This window comes from Lampetra planeri, chromosome 7, assembly GCF_965212315.1.
Source record: "Lampetra planeri chromosome 7, kcLamPlan1.2.h2, whole genome shotgun sequence".
NCBI lineage: Eukaryota > Metazoa > Chordata > Hyperoartia > Petromyzontiformes > Petromyzontidae > Lampetra > Lampetra planeri.
The window spans coordinates 16,939,054-16,958,422 of record NC_136113.1 but is presented as its reverse complement, the minus strand read 5'-3'; the positions used below and the strand labels follow the sequence as shown (position 1 = coordinate 16,958,422).

Sequence of the window (19,369 nt, the reverse complement as noted above, 5' to 3'; positions counted from 1 at the left end):
TTGCTGGGAGGCGCGCCGCGCAAGACGCGGCCGTCAACGCGTCTGATCCGAGCTAGCACGCGAGCTCGCCCTTGCGCACGCAAATGCAGGCACGTACGCACGCACATGCGTGGTGCAACGTCACGCACCGGCCCACGCTCACGCCCACGGAGGTCCTGACGCATCCAGCAGCAGCTGCCACCGCCGCCAGCGTGACCGCCGACTCACTTGGTTAACGCCGACGGGAGCCGTCTCCGACTGCGATCGCGATCCACCCACGGGTGATTGCTCTGCCTCCCGGCCCGCCCGCCCGCCCACCCGCCAGGCCCGGCCCTCTCATGACCCTGGTCTCATCAGCATTCTGAAAGTTCCCTCGCGCTCGTCTGGCTCGCTTCACCTCTTCTAGCTGACGCGTAGAGGGCCCGTGAGAACGAGGGTGCGTGTACGTTTAGCGACGACGCGTACGGACGGGCCGTCTGGTAATAGACGGCGGTGCGTCCATTAGGAGTAAGACGTCTGTCGAGAATACAATCTGACATGTCTTACGACAGGCAGCGTGCCTTTGTTCTTTTATCACGCTGGGAAAATTGCCGAGGGAGACGAGAGAGCGAGAGAAAAAAAAACATCGAGCAGAAGCGGAATATTTCATTGACTCATAAAATGGATGAGGCAGTCACTGAGTGTAAGCGATCAGCAGACAGGGAATCCATCCCGAGCGAGTATAAAAGGCTGCTTCTGCAGATGTCCAAACAGCAGGGAGCCCGCTTCACTGCCGGCTTTACGGGCTGAGTCGTCGCAGTGGTGGTGGTGAATCTCTAAACGCGCTCTGGCGACTTCATTTTAATGTGCGGCGTCGTCGCACGGTGCGCGGGTGGGGGGTACCGAAATTTACGTGCGCCGTGCCGTCGCTCACAACTCTATAAAGTTATAAAAGGCGTTTGTTTAAAGCCGGCACCGCTGTGAATCCTTTCTGGAGTGGTCTTTATGAATAATTAATCGATTTACTTTGCCGACCGAATTCGGGGCTTCCACGTGCGTGCAATTAACACCCGAAGCACCACGCACAGCCGTACTTGTGGCACTGCCGCATTGAGGGTGCAGACATCGTCGTCGCTACGCCTACGTCGCGCTGTGCAGCAAAACGATTAAATACTAAAGAGTGTGAATTAAGAACCTCCGCAAAGAATCGTGCTAGTAGTTATAACAATGCATTAGTAACAACAATAACGGTCTTGGTAGCTTTACACCAAATCATAAAAATGAGATAACAACTTTCACTCGTCGTCATCAGCAATGATCTGTCTACTGCTGGCATAAGGCAGGGACAGTATCTATGAGACTGTGTCTATTGTGAGTTCACAGCCAACAGGGGCCGTGCAAGTAATCGGGCACCGTTTTTCAAAAACAAAGGAACCTTGGAAACAAACCTGGGAGCGAGATCGACTCGATTCTCACGTCGTCAGAGACGTTCCTGTCCTCAACAACGAAACACAGGAAGCGACCACAGGAAGCCGGTGCACAGTGAAGGTCTCGATTCAGCACAGCCAAAGAGGGGACAACGCCAATAAAGGGCAAAATCAAGGCAGAATTCCCATTAAACGCCTTGGCGAGAGGGTAGCGGATTTCAGAATAAATCTCAGCAACTGATCAAGCGTGGGCACCAAGCGGTATGCACCGTGTTCGTGTTTGTTCAAGGGTGGGGGGGGGGAGCACACGCTTGCCACCACGAAGCCGAGAAGCAACGCTTCAGGAAGCCAAATTAACCGCATCGGCATCTCATGGGCAATCCGGTAATCAAAGCTCGGGTTTAGATGACAGTGGATTGATCACTCTGCCAATGCGTAGCACTTTGCATCGGTATTTCCCAGAGCGCATCCACTTAGTACGCGAAGAGAAGTCGCTGCGATTTGGCATAAAACCCGAAACAATAAACTAATGCACGTGACGAAGAAAAGGGAAACAGAGTGAGCGCGCGTCACACCGCATCCATCACCCTCCGCAGCGGCACAAATTACCGTCTCCCTGCATCCCCCTGCGCCGTCTCACCAGGCTGCCAACAGCAGGAGCCCGGGGACCCTGCATGACGGCGCGCCGTGCCAGCGAGGGGTCCTTGCGCGGATTCGCTCACACCACTAGCACCGCTAGTACCGCTCGCACCGCTAGTACCGCTCTGCTGATGCTGATGATACATGCGGGCTAATCTAGACAAACAAAACTGCACAATTAAGACAAAACTAAATGAGAAAGAATACAAATGCCATATTGACAATGAGAATACATTATGGGGTTGTGAAGTGGTATGGTGACAACTGATTGAATCTCCGAGGAAAGGATAATATCGTTACAAGCCTCGCTCTCACCGCCGACGGAAACACCCCCCGTGTCTCGGAGGTGTGCACGCCCCCTCCTACAGCCCCAAGCAAATGCGCCATCCCTCTTTATGGAAAGCCTGACATTTACGCTGAATGGAAACGCAATCACACCTTCGCTGCTCACTTATTCTTCCGGGATGCGTGTTTGTCTGGCGCCCCCGCTGAGACGCCCTCTTCTCTGTGACAGTGGCGATAACCATCCGCCACGACGCTATCTCGTTTCTATCTAACACAGCGGTGTTCCAGCCATCGTATTTGGCGATGGCCTGGTGGCTCAGGAGTTTAAAACGTTGAGCTCGCACCGCTGAGACCTGCTGGGTTCCAATACTGGCAGCCGCCCGTGATGAGGTTTGGGTTCTAAAGTCGAGTGGGCTGATGGTCCTAGCCAAGTCACCATGATGACTACACAAAGGATCCAGCAAGCGAAATATGGGTTTTAACTTAGTTTGGCAAATCAGTTCTGAGCATTAAATGTTGGTTATTCCTGCCATGAAAACTCACTTCTCAGTTGAAAAGTAATTTCTTGAGAACTACTTTTGCATTTAGTTTCTTGTCCTTCCCGCGCACCTCCGATTAGCTCGGTTGGCTACGTACAACATACATGTGATGAATGTCTCCATGGCAAAAGCGACAAGTGCGGGGACAAGAGATCGCTTGAGGAGATCTCAAGTGGTGGCTCTGCACCACCACTCTCTGCCGCGGGCTGTTCTCCGTCAGCGGGTGATTGACGCGTTGTCTCATGACAAGATGCCCAAGGCGCGAATGGAATAAAGTCGGGGGAAAAAGACAACAAAAAAGTTTGCGCAACACTGCTCGTGGAAACGCAGATGCTTGCTTGACAATAATTGAACTTGAATGCACCACATTAACTTTTTTTACTGTGATCAGATAATTTTTATGGTGAACACAAGAAAACAACCACGGTGGCGAGATGTTAACTCCTTCGCCCGGTATACAGGGGGTTGTGGGTTCGATCCTGACCCTGACGCCTGCTGCATATTTGGAGTTTGCATGTTCTCCCCCGTGGTTGAGTGGATTGCCAGGTCGCTTCTGGAAAACAGCCATATAACTCAGTGGGCTTTACCTGGTAAGATACATTTTAAAAATAACATTGTCTCTCATTGTCCTTCATTTAACCATATCACTTCTTCAACGGAGCACTGCTTTTCCAGGGCGAAGATGCTTAAGGGTGTTGCAGATCCGAGTAGCTGTCCTGCATTGGAGCACCCCAGTACCCAGTCAGGTTACTTAGCGAGATAAATCGTGTTACCTTTATCCACCCATACCAACCAGGAGTGGTCAAGTATGGTCAAACCCCCCCACCTCCCCCCGATGACCTACTCGTCTACACCATGGCCCCCAGTCCCCAACATCCATTGCTGGATTCACCAGCCAATGGTGTTGGTTTGTTTGATGAAGGAACGGGGCGAGGGAGGGGGGGGTTACACTTATCCTACTCCCGACGGTGAACCCCACCGATCCTCTCTGCCGCTTTCAGGACCGATATCGCCCCACTGGACAGCGGAAATAAGCGCGGCGTGATTGTGTTTATGCCCTCCACGGTCGGTCTCCCATTGGGGGAATCGCAGATCAATGAGAGCCACTTAGATCCGACCGATCGATCAGAGCGCGCGCGAGCGCAAGGTGGCAGCCGCGCCCCACTCCCCCACACATCCGTGTCACGAGCCCCGCAGCGTTTCTACAGCAACAAAGCAAGTACGTTTCCCTGTCAGAGACACAACACTCACACTGAATGACTTGAGTACGTCGTCAACACTTATCAAGGGCACACAAACTGTGTGTTAAAGAGGGGGGGGGCCGGAACCGAATGTATACTTGACAATATCCACTACAATGTTGATAAAGCTCTTTCTCTGACAATCTACACTTTAATGTACCTCTTTCTTCTCTATCTGCACAACCCTATAATTTATTTTCCCAATTACATTCCAACTGTGCCGACCGGCACCATTCGTGACGCAAAATAATTTATGGCAAAAGGAAAGGCTCACCACCCCATGCTCGAGAGCAAGCGGCCTCTGAAAGACAACACAGACCCACTCCTGTGATCCATTCTACTTCCTATGGTAGGGACAGTACGGGGTGATGAAGGGACAGTACGGCTCCTCGTGGCCATTGTTACCGATTAACGTAACAGGAACAGACAGGGTCACGTTAGGGTAACGTGGGACCAAAGTGGTTGCTAATAATGATTGATGCGACAAGCTTTGACAGGGTCTGCGAGGAGAAGCACGGGACCCTAACGGTCGTAAATTGTAACAAGGGCAAGAGACAGACAGGGCCAGGTGCGGTGAGAGAGGGTTCAGGAATAGGGGCGTGGCCAGGTCGTGCGGGGGATAAAAGTCGGCGTGAACTGGGGCTCTGGGCTGCTGTTGTGGGGGAACTGCCATCGCCATCGTCACCTTGTAGCGGGTCGTTTTCACCGCGCCTCTGAGTTGCGGCCATTACGTCCGCAAATTTGGGCGCGTTATAAATTTAACTATTATTATTATCATCATCCTGGAGTAGGCACCTTGTAGTCTTGGAAGGTTAGAGTTATGTTTTCTCAGAAGCCACCCGGTCACACCCCTCGTCAAACGGAACGCACTCCTGATTAGAGTATGGGGAAAACAAAGGGCACTCTGGCCGCTCGTTTGAAAAAGCTGATAGTATTAAAGCAGCTCTAAAACCAAAAAAGCCTCGCTCACGGTCCACACATGAGAAGACTACAACACACAGGCGCTCGGAGCATGACGACATAGCCATGGGGCATGCGCGCTTCAAGGAACGTGGAATAAAACATTCAACCGGCCCTTATCTTGCAGATAAGCCTCTGTGTTCTAGGCTATCTAATACGAGATCATCGTTTTTTTAAGTTATGGGCTGGAAAATCATTGTAGAACAGCATTCGCTCAGCAACATCACTTGGGCAACTACAGTGGCAACGCTTTATCAGAAACTTTAAAGCAAAGGTGAGGAAACTACACCCTTAAGGGCTTCATTTCATACGACTGCCAGCACATTAGGCCTACCAATTTGAAATTGCACGCAAACAATATTTATCCCTCACTTTAAGTTTCGAAGCCACACTAATCAGGTACTAGAGGGAAATATTGTCGAGCCAGTCACAACATTGCATTGGTATTGTAGCGTGCCCAGTCACTTCAGCCACTCTACGGGCCTCTTGCAGTCGCAGAAGTGACCCGAGGTATGTGTTGTTAAATCTGTGGTTGTCCACCACTGGAAAAGGTTAATCCTGCTTAACTCCTGCTTTTAAGTCTAAAATCCCCACGTTCTCATTTATTAAAGTTAAAGCTCATGGCGGAGAGCAAGGGAAACACAACACCAAGCGATTTCGATTGACAGGGCGGTCAGACGGCGCAGCGGTAGCGAGGCTCACGGTTAAAATTCACGCCGTCTGCTTCACAGGGGACGTTAGAGATTCCCCCCCCAGTGTCGTTCGAGATCCTCCGGTGGCGTTGGCAAGAGTTGGCCGCCATTGGGTGCAAGCGTCGGGATCCAAATTTGGCGAATTTAAAAATTACCCGCCAACCACTCGATTGGAATAATACATTTCAATAATCACCCCCCCTCTCCAGATGAAAGACTGACAACATTAACATGGATAGACTAAATTTCGATTTAAAGCTTTCGTGACTGCAGGGATTCATATTCTTGGTTCTTTCGGTAAAGTCACTTAGAAGGGAAACAATAAAATAATAAAAATATAAAACAACATATGGATAGACTAGTTTAACACGTAGGCTTTTGTGACCAATATCATCCATAATACAGGTTTTTTTGGGGTTAGATCTGATGATGCCAGTTATAATTACTGGCGAAACACTCAGATTGTAAATGTGGTGGATTTGCTCTCCAACACACCGGTGTGCTGTACTAGTAACGAATTGGCCACGTTCTGTTTACGTGACAAACCTTACTAATTGGCTGTTTCGGGTGGTGCCGGGTTTAACGACACATTTATAGTTACGCGATCTGACTAAAAAAAACCTGTATTATGGATGGATAGACTAACACCCCCCGGCGAATTTGAAAATCAAACACGTCCTTGCCTCTTGAATACACACCTGGTTAAACAACGTAAAGTTAAACACTTTATAAAGCGTCTAAAGGCGACCTCACCACTAAACATTTACACACGGTGGGAAAGACGCGAGGGTAAGGGCTGGTGATTGTAATGGCAGGTGTGTGGGTAAACTCTGTCCAGGGTACGTATCCACTTGAGGTTTAATTACTCGAAGTACACGCCAATTGCACACAAATGGCGCGCTAGGGCTAAGTGAACGAACAAGGTACCAGAACATCAGAAAAGTTACTCACGAGAGCGGGGCTGTTCGCTCGTTAGGGCAGGTAACCACAGACAAACTGGAACCGGCACAAACAATTTCCCCAGCTCTGCGATCTGCCCTGGCTCTGTGATCTGCCCCGGCTCTGTGATCTGACCCGGCTCTGTGATCTGCCCCGGCTCTGTGATCTGCCAGTACTAAACAGGTGGGGGGGGGGGGGGCACTTGCGATTCATGAAGCCAATCAAATAATTTGGAGGCAAATTTATTTATTTGGCCAATTTGGTCTAGTCTTGCGAAAGATGTCACGGGATCTTCAATGTCCATTCTGAAGCAGACGGCGCGTATAATTAATGTGAAGACACGTGCATGAAGGCCGCTAGATTAAAACCACGGAGCTATGCAACTAGCGCCGCACGTGTAACCGGCAGTCCACATCACTGCAGAACATTCAATATATACAAACAATTCCTAAATAGTGACATAGAATCATGAACATTCATCAAACCAATAGAAAGCGCATGGTTATTTATGTGGCATCTGGGGCGTCCTCTCGTTAAGCAGAGCCAAGCGTGTGGTAGAATTGAGGGCCCCGGCAACCCCTTTATGCACGTTGACTGATGACCTAGAGCACGCATGTACACATGTGCGTGCATGCATGGGGAGCGGTAGTGCAGCGATTAGCATGCTGCGCAACGAACCCGGCGACGCAACTTCTGATTCCCACTCACTGCCACCAACACCAGCGAGATATATCTGAACCAGTCCTGTGCCTCCTCTATGTAACTTCAGCCTAAAATGAGTAGCGAGTGCGATGTGTGAACGTCGCCACGAGAGAGATAAAGGCGGCCAGGCGTGGTGCTGGCCACCTGCCCCCTCGTGTGCCACACCGGCCTTCATTGGTGCTCGCGAACAGCACTTTCCCCAAAAGCCTTTAAAAGGCTACAAGGGGAATCTTTGTGCGCACATGCATGGGTGCATGACAGCACGTGCATGAGCACATGTGCGTGTACGTGCGTGTGTACGTACGTGCGTGTGTACGTGCGTGCATGCATGACAGCACGTGCGTGAGCACACGTGCGTGTACGTGTGTGTATGAGAGCATGTGCGTGTACGTACGTGCATGAGAACATGAGCATCTATGTGCGTGCAAGTGTGTGTACGCGCACGCACGTGACTACGAGAGCACGGTGCCTCTCACCTGTGGCGGGCAACCTCCTCCTCGGCCCCCTGGGGGGCGCTCACCATGACCTCCCGGAGGGGCACCACAGCATCCTCGGCCCACGCCAGCGAGGGGCACGGGAAGCACGCCTGGAACACGCGCTGCAGCAGGGACAGCTGGAGCGGCACGGGGACACGGACACGCGCGCACGTGTCAGAAACGCGACGACGCACATATGTTTTCGGCTTACCATATTTTGAATATTTTGAATAATTTGTCTGCAGGGAATTTTATGAATAAGGTCACCAAATGTTGTGCAAATATCTGTCTGTGAGCTGCACGGATCGGCCTGTTCTGTCGACAGATGCAGACACTCGCTGGCACCGAGCGCCGGTGAGCAAGTGTGGACCGCAGGTTACATTTGCGCCTCCACAGCCACAATCGTAGCGTGCAAGACATGGAGTCCCACACACGTGCAGGTGCCAAGGTCTCACCTACTAATTGCTGGCGGAATAACTGCCAAATAGATTTTTTAAATATCAGACTTTTGGCAATCAAGCATTGTAGCGAGGTCAGTTTCCATGTACTGATTAAACTCTTTCATTTCTCCAAACTTTTACATCTCATCAGCTGGAGTTAAACGGTGAAATAGTCATTAAATAACGTGCATTAAAGCAACGCTGTCGTCTGTGCTGTTTAACGTGGGGCTTAAACAACTTTAGAAATGTAACTCCGTGCGGGGACTCCAAATCACAAATGTTCTAAGTTTCCGTCCTCCTCCTTCGACAACTTGGCAAGAGCCACCTGCAAAGTGACGAGTCAGCGTGGCTTTCCTGGGTGAGTGTAGTAATAATAGTTAATAATGGCAAGGGAACCGCTATTGGTCATGGACACGATGAACAGAAAAAGTAGATTACGTGCTTTATGAAGGTAAATATTTAATTCACCTTAATGTAATATTTTCACTTATTTGGTTTTCTGAATTTTTTTTTGTATTCCTAGTCCTTGCCTAGATCCCCTGCCGGGCTCCCTGGGTCACGCGCTCAGAAAAGAGCCTCCGCTACTATTGTCGTAACGATTTGGAACATTGGCCGCGATTGACTAATTGCTCAATAATTAACGTGAAGCCTTATCATGAAACAAAAGCAGCAACGTTGCAGCGATTACCGCGGGATGTGACACGTCATTTGAAGAAAGTAACGCAATTTTGTGCGCAAAAAAAGTTTTCTTCGCTCTCCAGCAAAACACTGCCGCCCGCTTTACTCCTCGCGGGAGACTCGCGATCTCCACACGACTGGAGGAAGGTCTCTCTTTCTCCTTGGCTGCTCCCGAAGTCTGTCCTCTCTCCCTCTCGTGGTATGAATCGAGGCTCCCGTTATACACCGGTCGTGTTTTGTGTGGTAAGCAGAGCAGGGGAGGATGAATTAATGATGGGTTTTCCGAAGCGCCGGACTCTGCCCTCCCAGCCCACCCCGCATCTGCAACGCTCCCGTGCTGCGTGTCGTGCCATGCGATGAAATTCGCAGAGCAGAAATTCATTCCTGGCAGCCGCTCGGCTCCGAGGAGCTCATCAAACCATTAGCATGCAAGGCAATCGCATCGGCACCTGAATTATTCATCAATTCATCTGTCTCACCGAAAAAGCCAGCCGGGTTCAGTGTTAGAATAGGGGTTTCCCCTTTTTTATGGCAACAAAACTGAAACCTTTTTACAAGGAATGATGTCTGCATTAACCACAATGCTTGTGGTAAGAACGCCTTTTGGCGTCCTCTGCTCTAACACCGTTTGAGACGAGGCTCAAAAGAAAGCCGTCTCTGGTGTGGACCAATCAGTTTCAAAGACAATGCATATATTATCAGAGTATCTTTTTTGTTTGCACTTTGACCACACGTATTGTGGTTAATGCAGACATGATTCCTCGTAAAAAGGTTTCAGTTTTGTTGCCACAAAAAAGGGGAAAAACCTATTCTTATATTTTGGTACTGGCAAACGAGGTCCCATGATGGGTTCAGTGTTCCCACTCTCTCGTTTTTGCCTCTAGAAATTTTATCGAGAACACATCTCCACATCCTCCTGCTTGTTACAATACATGCTGTTACACGAGTGACCTCGGCCATTGCTACAAACAATGCAGCAAAGCGCTGCGGTTCGTAGCAAAAAACACTTGAACGTTTCAAGTCGAAGTGAAATAATGTTGTTTGCATTTGAGTTTACACCTCCGTCAAGACCTCTTTAGGGTCGATACTTATGAATATTACTGACTGAGAAGTGGATTAATAAGCAATTTGCAGCTGAAAGGGGTGAATGATGACAGTGAGCTCACTCTGCAGAATGCTAACGACCCGCTAAGGCACTTGCATCTTAATAAAGATGCTGCTGAGATTTTGAGAGACACAAGCGGCCCCGCTGTGACAGTGGCAGCTATACTCCTTTACAAAAGAGAAAATAGAAAAATATATTCCGTCAGCTGTGAGAAGGGCAGTTATTGGGCCAGTCAGGATTTATAAACCAAAAGTTTAAAAAAATCAGACCCCTTCAACCAAGGTGGCTGCCATGTAGTGATTAAAATGTCATTCGATTAAAGTCGCTGAATTTGCAACTTTCGGAGTATTTGACAAATATTGTTTCCAACTGAAAAATTAGAGTGAGAAATGAATGTCACACGATACTTGATAACAATGAAAATTCAACGTTCCTAAATGGCTTACGCATCATTTTCTCGTATTGAATGTACACGTCACCCAGCCTTAGCTAAACTGTACCAAAACTGCACCCCTGCTCAAATGGAGGAGGCAAGAATCTTAACTTACGACCCTGAGCCAGTACAACTCCTAACAGGCAGGGACATGGACTCCGATTGTGAGTGACGTTAACTAGCCAAAGCACCAACCATTCAGTACCGGACAAGCACATTCCTGCGGAGGGAGCTGGTAGGAACGTTGGATTGCTCGGTTAATGGCCAGGGTCAACGGCGGCGTGGTGTATTCCGCAAATATGCCCGACTGTGAGGGCGGGCACAAGCCGGCGTGAGTAGGTTAAACGTTGAGTTTTATAAGGGCACCACGGAGTGACCAGCCCCTCCCCACCCAGCCCCTCCCCACCCTCCCCTCCCCACCCAGCCCCACCCTCCCCACCCAGCCCCTCCCTCCCCACCCAGCCCCTCCCTGCACGACGGACGGACACAATAATCCCGTGGGCTGGTGTAACCAGGAGGTTCCTACCAGTAATATATTCAGTCCTTAAAGAGTGAAAGCTTTCGATAGGGTAGGGTTTATATTGTCGTATTACGAGAACATAATGAACAGCTGTTGGCCTCTTATGCGTCTCGCACATGTCACTATCTATCTATTGAATGTTTCCGTGGCTTAGTTTTGTCACGTGCCAAGATCGGTCTGATCATCCACCCGAGCAAATTTACACTGCAAAGTAATCAGACATTAAGCTTTGATTTAATATTGACTGATGTTTGCAATGTTTTTGATTGCTCATGTTATGGTGTTTTGTTCCGATGTATTTCCTTTGTTGGAGTGACCCAGGTTCACTCTCGCTAATGAGACTGTCCTGTTCTCTTGCGGTCCGGTAGACAAAATAAACTTCAAATTGTGAACACTCTCATCTGTGGTTCTGTCGCCTCCCGCCGGTGCTTCTATCGTCGGCCCACCTCCGGAGCCTCCTACGTTATTCCGCCGCCCGTCCGTCACCGCGCTTGCTTCACTCGCCTCTTTTCAACTCGCCGTGTGACTCGTGCTCTCTCGCCAGCTCTGCCACACAAAGCGCTCTACACCTCTAAACTCTTCAACTTATCGTGCCCCACTATCTTTCTGTTGGGTCGGAATTTTGTCTTTTCAAGCCTATAGGTAATTTGCTTACTACTTTCACATGTGTACTTGTAACAAAAATTATATCCTACATAGATAGATCCAGACCTTTGAAATCGGCAAAATTAAGACAAATATTGCTTCGTGCTGTTCTCCCGACAAACCGCAAATGCCAATCACAAGCCACCAACACTCACCGTGCTGACACCCGCGGGAGCCGCAGCGGCTGCACCGGCTCTTGCTGCTCCTCCCTGGCCAAACTCAACACCACGCGTGCCACCACTGCTGCCGGGCGCCTCTCCAAACGCCCCAAACTCATCGCTGCTCTGCGCCGTCCCAAACGCAGCCCAGCCACCCTCCTCTTCGTCTTGCTGCTGTGCCTCACCCTCCTTACCCAGGGGACTCCGTGCACGGCTGAAGTCCGCGAAGCCATCGCCGTCCTTCAAGTCACCATCGGCCCCGGCCGCCTGCTCGCTCGTAAAGTCTCCAAACTCAGCCGAGTCCGAGGCTGCGAGCGAGCCCTGCGCGTCTCCATCTGCGACAGCAACGACGGCGGCGCCAAAGTCGCCAAAATCGTCCTCAGAGGCGGGAGACTTGGCTGCGGACGCCTCTCTGAAGCTGCCAAAATCATCCTCCCCTTCGGCGTCATCTGCGCTCAGCTGCTGCGGGGCCGGCGCCGAGAAATCGGCAAACTCTTCCTCGTCCCCGGCATCCGTCGGCTGTTCCGAGCGCATAGTAGGGGCAGTAGAGGCAGCAGTAGCACCAGCAGTGGCGGTCGCGGCCACGTCAAAATCGCCAAAATCATCGGCATCTTCAAGGTTTGTGAGCGGCTCCTGTGTGCTACGGGGCTCCGCGGGCGTTTGCTCCGAGTCTGCGGAGTGAGCGGCACCATCGGCGTCATTGTCACTGGGTGGGAACTCTGCTGGGGCGGTGAGAGGAGGTGTCCTCGTCGGAGCACCCTCATCGGCGCAGATGCCTGTCCAGGAGTCATCGGCGCTGGGTTGTTCCAGGTGCGAGGGGGCATGGCTTTTGTCGATCGCTGCCGCGTCACGCGAGCAGCTCGCATCGTCGGACGCCGACGGGCAAGTTCTCTCGGCATCAACGGCGGCGGCGACGACATCGTCGCCACCCATGAAGGCAGCGCTGCTGAAATCCGCAAACTCCGTGTCTTCGACGGCCTGAAGAGTCTCGGTAGTACCGGCCCGACTCTCTAAGCGCTCGTCGACCTTGGTGGAGCACGTGGCGGCGTGCGGCTCACCCTCGTCCGAGTCCACGGTCTCCCGTGTGTCCGCTTCCGCTCCGCTTCCGACAGCGCTTCTCGCTGTGCGCTCGCTTTCAGTGGTGACATCGCCAGGGGCCGCTTCCTCGCCGTCCGGTAGCACGGACAGGGAGGGGGAGGCGAAGGCAGCGAAGTCGGCGAATTGACCGGAACCCAGTGGGTGTGGTGATTCTGCCGGGTCTGGCAATCCCCACGTGCCATTGGCCTCCGGCGCTCCAACACCGTCTAAGGACGCCGCAGTCGTTTCGCTGGCCGGGTGGGGCTGAGGCTCGGTGCCTGGCTCCTCGAAGTCACCAAAACCGTCTTGGCTGGGGCAGGGGCTGGCGCAGGGCGTGGAGGCTGGGCTGGGCTCCACGCTTCTCCTCCTCCTGGCCATCGTCGTCGCGATGTCGGAGCTCTGCTCGTGCACCTCGCTTGGCGCCGTCCCCTTGGCGGGGTGCCCCGCGTCAAAACCATTCACCAGGCCCGGATCGCGCGAGGCCACGCGGCTACCGCCGTCCGCTCGCTCCGTTGACGATGAAGCGCTGCTGCCGCTGCTGGCGCTTTCCGTCTCCATGCTGGCGTCGCTGCTGTGGCAGCTGTCGGGGCTCGCTGCGAGCCTCTGCTTGGCCGAGCCCAGCCTCTGCCTCGCCTTGTCCTGCGGCCTCGTCGCCGGCCCATCGTCCTCTCGAGACACCACGCCGCCGACGCCACCGTCGTTGTTGTTCCGCAGGTCGGACGCGGCGCCGCCGCGCGCGCCCGTCGGCCCGCTCGCCACGTACGCCGGGAAATCGCCCGCCGGGGGGCGGCGCGGAGGCTCGGACTCCGGAAGCGGCGGGCCGCCCCCGCCGGCGTCCAAGTCAGGAAAGGCGTCTTCGTGTGCCGCCACGGCCGTGAAGTCGGCAAAGTCGCCAAAGTCGTCATCCTCCTCGTCGGAGATGGCACTGTCGTCAAGCGGGGGAGGGGAAGACGAGTACATGGGGGCGACGTCGGGCTCCATGGCGGCGGCGCAGCGTGGAGAGGCGAGACTCTTTCGATCGATCGCTCGTCCGTCAGCAGCATCCGAGCCTGGAAGAAAAGGAAGGTGAACATTAACGTGGGCGTCGCTGTGCGCTCAACGGCGGTGAAAGCGCAACCGAGACATCGCCGATACCGCGCCGTCTCTTCTAAATTATCTCCCGGGGAAGACAAGCACGGCGATTGTGTTTTCGAGCAGTGGTTGTGCGGCTAAGCAATGGCAGGAGAGAGCACTGCCCCTGCGTGCCTTCCTGTGTTGTCAAGTGACACAACCGCTGCACCGGGTATTCATTTCAGGCTCTGGCGGGTGAAGGGGAGGCTGGAATTTAATCCTGGTAGCCGCGCTGTAAGGCACAGTGCTCATTACCACCCCTCCCCTCTAAATCCCGTTGGACCAACACAGCAACAGTGTCTGCAAAAGGTTGTAAACAAATTCAACTCGAAGACTCTTCCATATCATTAAAATCGGGCATTCAGGAACAGTTTTTAAAAACACTTCTGACTCAGTGAATTGACAAAGTACTATTTCATGAAGGCCGATGAAAAGAAATGTCCTTTTGTTATAAATCATCTTGATATTAATTTAGGAATAAGGTTAATAACTTTTTCACCAGTGAATATTTTTTTTTCGCTATGAAAATATATTTTATATCCCTTAAGTTCGTGTTAAATGTATTACTCAAAAGCTAATGATGCTTGGTTGGCAGCCACTTCACAAATGCATTTGGCTTGTAATAACTGAATTTTATATTTTGGCTCATAGTTAGCCATTGCTGCTGATATTTCAGTGCTGCATTAAACGTGATCCTAATTTCATTGACTGAACAGCCAACATATCTCCATGGCTATTGCCTGGCTTGATAATCTCATTTCTCATTAGTTGAGGCTTTTTGGCTCTAGGAATTGTGCTCGCCGCTTGCATATTGAGAGTAAGGGTCAAAAGTTTTTCGAAGAAATTCGTTTTGTTCTCACAAGCTCCGAATTCCTTGGCGACACTGGAATTTCAATGAGGGCGTGCACACGACACTTAATGGGATCCACTGCGTTTAGAACGTGTAAAGGGTAAACATGTGAGGTGGGGCTCAGAGGTATGCACAAACCTGGCGTGACCTGGCGAAAATCCATACTCACGGACGTTTCTAACGAGTTTGTATTTAAAGCAAAGACATGAACTCTGCTCTCGTGATAAAAACACTACAGAGACAAAGAATCTAAAAGAATGATTGCCTAAAATTGTCCCCCATAGGCTCTTTCCGCGTTTGGTATTTTCATAGTTATGCTTTAAATGAGACTGATGACAAGTGAAGATAACATATAACCAACATTGGTGAACGAGACATTTTCACAAATGTACAGCTACACCTTGTGTTGAAAATAAAACCAAAAACACACCGCAGGCAGACAGATGCACACACAACCTGATCTCGCACACACACACATAAGCACAAAAGAGACACACACAGTACACAAAGCCTCCAAGATCAATCATTGAGTGCAACACTAACGTCCCGAGCCAGTGATGATTGAAACTGTTGAAGTTGCCCTGCCACGTGACAGGCCACTCTCGAACTCACAGCCATCGGCACCTTTCAAGCCCAGTAACACCTTCAGGTGAAATGTAAAACAGTTGGCCAACGTTGTCAGATCAGAGGTTTACCTCCCTAGGCCTGGGTGTGGTGTTGCACATCGGTGACCGCAGAGCTTTGGAGGCGAAGGGTTTTTCATGAATCACGCAGATTTTGTGAGACGACAAAATCCGCTGAGCTGGCCTTGAGAACGCAGTATAGCAGTGGGTTCCTTAACTTGTCTCAACCGGCCTTAGTATACCTTATCTGGTATACAAAATCTGGCCGTCCGCCTGATGATGCCGGTTGTAATTACTGGCGAAACGTCGTACTCCGATTGTAAATGTTGTGGATTTGCTCTCCAACACACCGGTGTGCTGTATTAGTTACGAATTGGCACTTTGTTTACGTAATCAACCTTACTCAATTGGTTGTGTCGGGTGGTGGCGGGTGTAAAAACACATTTATATTCACGCGCTATAACCCAAAAAAACCTCTTATGGACTATACCTTATATAGACCAAAAGCTTGCAAACTTCATAAACATTCATCTCGAGTAGTCTAACAAGGTTTTTTTAAAGAAACTTAACATTTAGATTTTTTTAGATGTTTTATATGACTAGAAACGCAACCACAGTTTCATACCTTTTAAGTGAAATGGATGGGATTCTTTGTATCCTTTTACAAGTTTTTAACCTTAAGTGTTTCCGTGTTTCTCATTGCCATTTTTCAAAGCCAAAACCGATATTTGCTGGTTAAACCGTAAAGGCCACCCAGTCAAATGCGGGTTGTGAGCGCCTACCAAGGTTGAAGTATAACACAAACCTCGGGGGGGGGGCTGAAATTTACACATTTGTGAACCAAATTATTATCCCATTACCACCATGGCCATTCGCACCTCCGATTAGCACGGTTTGCTACGTAGGGTGCGAAAGTTCAACATATAGTCAACAACCCATCACTCCTCCGGGGTCGATAAACACCATAGGATATGGGACCGCTAATGGACACGAGAATTTGAGACGCTTTACGACCACTCCGGTTTTACGTTTGGACTCCAGGCTCAATCTCGCGTTTTCGGCCTGCACGCGCGCTCCACTTGGCAATTTAAAGGTTGCGAGTTGAATTTAAAGCTCGGCATACATACATATCATGACATACATATCATGACATACATATCATTACATACATATCATGACATACATATTATTATTCAATCGTCCTCGACATCGCCTCTTGGGGGAGTCGATACAAAGGTAGCAGCAGAAACTGTGGCAAGTCCAACAGCGCTCATTATCCAAACAGTGACCTCGTCATGGGAATGTGGAATGGAGATTCAGTGTCCCCACCAAGCTCGTTAAACTTTGAGTCTGACGACGAACGCGAGAACAACCCGCAAAGTGTCTCCGTGCTCCACGCCGCTGGCGCGCCCAACCGCCAGCCCACGCTGCGGCACTTCCACGTTAGCAGGGCGGGCGGCGAGCGTTCACCTGGATGTCAATACGAGGTGTAAACAACAAATAGAAAACCTCCCGCGTCCTCGCCCCGCGGCTCGGCAGCCCCAGCGCCGGGTAAACACGCGGGGGGAGTGCGAGGGGGGCCAGGGGGGTGAGGGGGGCACCGCCCGCGGCCCCGAGCCGCGGGCCGGGCCAGGCAGGAGGCGCCGCCGCCGCGACCACAAAATCCCCGCACTGGACGCGCGTGAGAGCCGCGACCGCGCGCCGCCATTGGCTCTCGCGGACTCACGTGACCCGCGCCGACCAATCGCGCGGCGCCGCACGCCGATTTGCGCTACCAAATACAATGGCGGGGGCGGGTAGCGTTTGGGGTGGCGGGCAATGCCTGCCCCCCCCCCCCGCGACTCCGCACCTCCCGCGGGCCCCGCCGCTACCGCCGCGTGCCCCCCCCCCGCCCGCGTCTCCCTGCGCTCCTCTCCCCGCGCGCTCGCCCCCCGTCACCTCGGCACCGCCGCCGCTGCTGCTGCTGCTGTCCGGGCCATCTCGACGGGAGCCTCAGCAGCGACGCGGCTCCTTCCGGCGCCGCCCCCACAATGCCCCGCGCGCGTGCACCCCCCGCCCCCTCCCGGCGACGTCACCGGCGCGCGGCTGCTGGCGGAAGTGGCGCGTGGGGACGGGGCCGCCACGTCACCACTCCCAGGCCCCGCCCCCGACAACGCCCCCAACCCCCCCCCCCAACAATTCCCCCCCCCCACAACAATTCCCCCGACAATTCCCCCCCCAACAATTCCCCCCTCCCCACCACCCACCAATGCCCTCCCCGTCACCAATGCACACCCCCCCCCAATGCCCACCCCCACCATTCCTCCACCCCACCAAACCCCCCCACCACTAACCCCCCCCACCACCAACCCCCCCCACCACCAACCCCCCCCCACCACCAACCCCCCCCCACCACCAACCCCCCACCCCCACCGCCCTTTAATTCGCCCAGCCCAGTGGCGCAGCACGCCCGCGTGTGGCCTTGCGTCTCTCACGTCCCCATTGACGAGCGGTCGCGCGCGCGGTGTCACATCTCGAGGGCCGCTCGGCTCGGAGGCCGCTGCTGTGCGTGCGAGGAGTGTCGGGGCCGGGCTCGTGCCGGGCCACATCTCGGAGTGTTGGGTCAACGCGGCCGGCTTCTCTACGCAGGTGGTGGTGGTAGTCGGTCGTCAAATCGATGATATTCCCCGACGGGCACAGCAGGGGCCGCTATCGGCCCGCGAGCCAGCCAGGGTCGCTCTGGGGGCCTCCCCCCGCCTCTCTCTCTCTCTCGCCTGACGATGTTGGGCCGGGGTGGGTGGGTGGCTAACAAGTTTCGCACAGACGGAGTTCCATAATCCATAGCTTCAATGCCACCGTCCGCGGATATGCCAACACACTGCTGCTAATCCCAGCCAGTCTCACATCCGCGCACGAACCGGTCCCAGCCCCGCTTTAGCTTCCGAGCCTTTGACGAGTCAAGGGCCTCGATTCGGGAGCCAAATGCCCGTTGAGTAAACGAAGACGAATGCGCCCTGAGGTCCAGGTACCCCCCGTGCCCTGGCGACCCACCACGGCCGCCTTGCCGAGTTCACCAATCCAGCCGCTTTCAAACACTAATTAAGTGTAATAATATGTGTCCCCGTTTTTCTGGCAACAAAACAGGTGTTTAGATGTTAAAACAAACTGAAACCTTTTGCAAGGAAGGTTTCAGTTTGGTGTTTTAACATCTTAACACCTGTTTTGTTGCCAGAAAAAAAGTGGAAAACCTCTTCTTATATTTTGACACTCGCAAAGGAGGTCCCATGATGTAACAAATTAAGTGGTTGCACGCGCCTGATGATTGCTAACACTCTCCACTCATCACTACATGCTTCTACTATCTACTCTTTCCATCCATATCTCGCTGCGTCTACACTCTCTCACTCTCCCCATCCGCTCGTCACTCTTTGCCTCTTCTCCCCCCCCCCCCCCATCAATCCATCTCTCCCTGTCTCTCGTATTCTGTCGTCTCTCGCTATCCCCATCCATCTCTCCTTCCTCTCTCTCTTCTCTCATTATCCCCACCCATTCATCCATCTACCCGTGCCTCTCCTATTCCTTTCTCTCCCCATCCATCCATCTCCCGTCGTCCTTCCTCCCTGCTCTGCTCCCTGCCCCCACAACGACCATCGTTCCATTTACAAATTGGAGATAAATAACTCCCTCTCCGCGTCTCTCACATCTCTCCCCACACTCTCGAACGCCCGTATTTCTCAGCTACTCTCTCTCTCTTTGTCCGCCCCTCCATGCGTCTGTCTCTGTGTCTCGCACTACATCGCTCTTTGTGTCTCAAAATCTTTCTCCGGGCGTCTCCTTGTCTTTGCGTATCCCTCTTCACGTGTATCTTTGTGTGTGTCTCTTTACGTGTCTCT

The 19,369-nt window shown here is 52.3% G+C and overlaps 1 protein-coding gene across 2 annotated transcripts in view; it reads right to left on the bottom strand.

Annotated features, from left to right (window-relative positions):
• The window catches only part of AFTPH (aftiphilin), a 32,707-nt gene extending 15,189 nt beyond the window's left edge, over positions 1 to 17,518 (bottom strand). For both annotated transcript variants that reach the window (XM_078596589.1, XM_078596590.1), the window contains exons 1-3: positions 17,436 to 17,518; positions 11,835 to 13,963; positions 7,859 to 7,995 (exon numbers count right to left, since the gene is read on the bottom strand). In XM_078596589.1, the coding sequence (XP_078452715.1) occupies positions 7,859 to 7,995; positions 11,835 to 13,895 (2,198 nt within the window). In that variant the 5' untranslated portion in view covers positions 13,896 to 13,963; positions 17,436 to 17,518. The remainder of the gene's footprint in view (positions 1 to 7,858; positions 7,996 to 11,834; positions 13,964 to 17,435) is intronic.
• Positions 17,519 to 19,369: the final 1,851 nt, after the last annotated feature.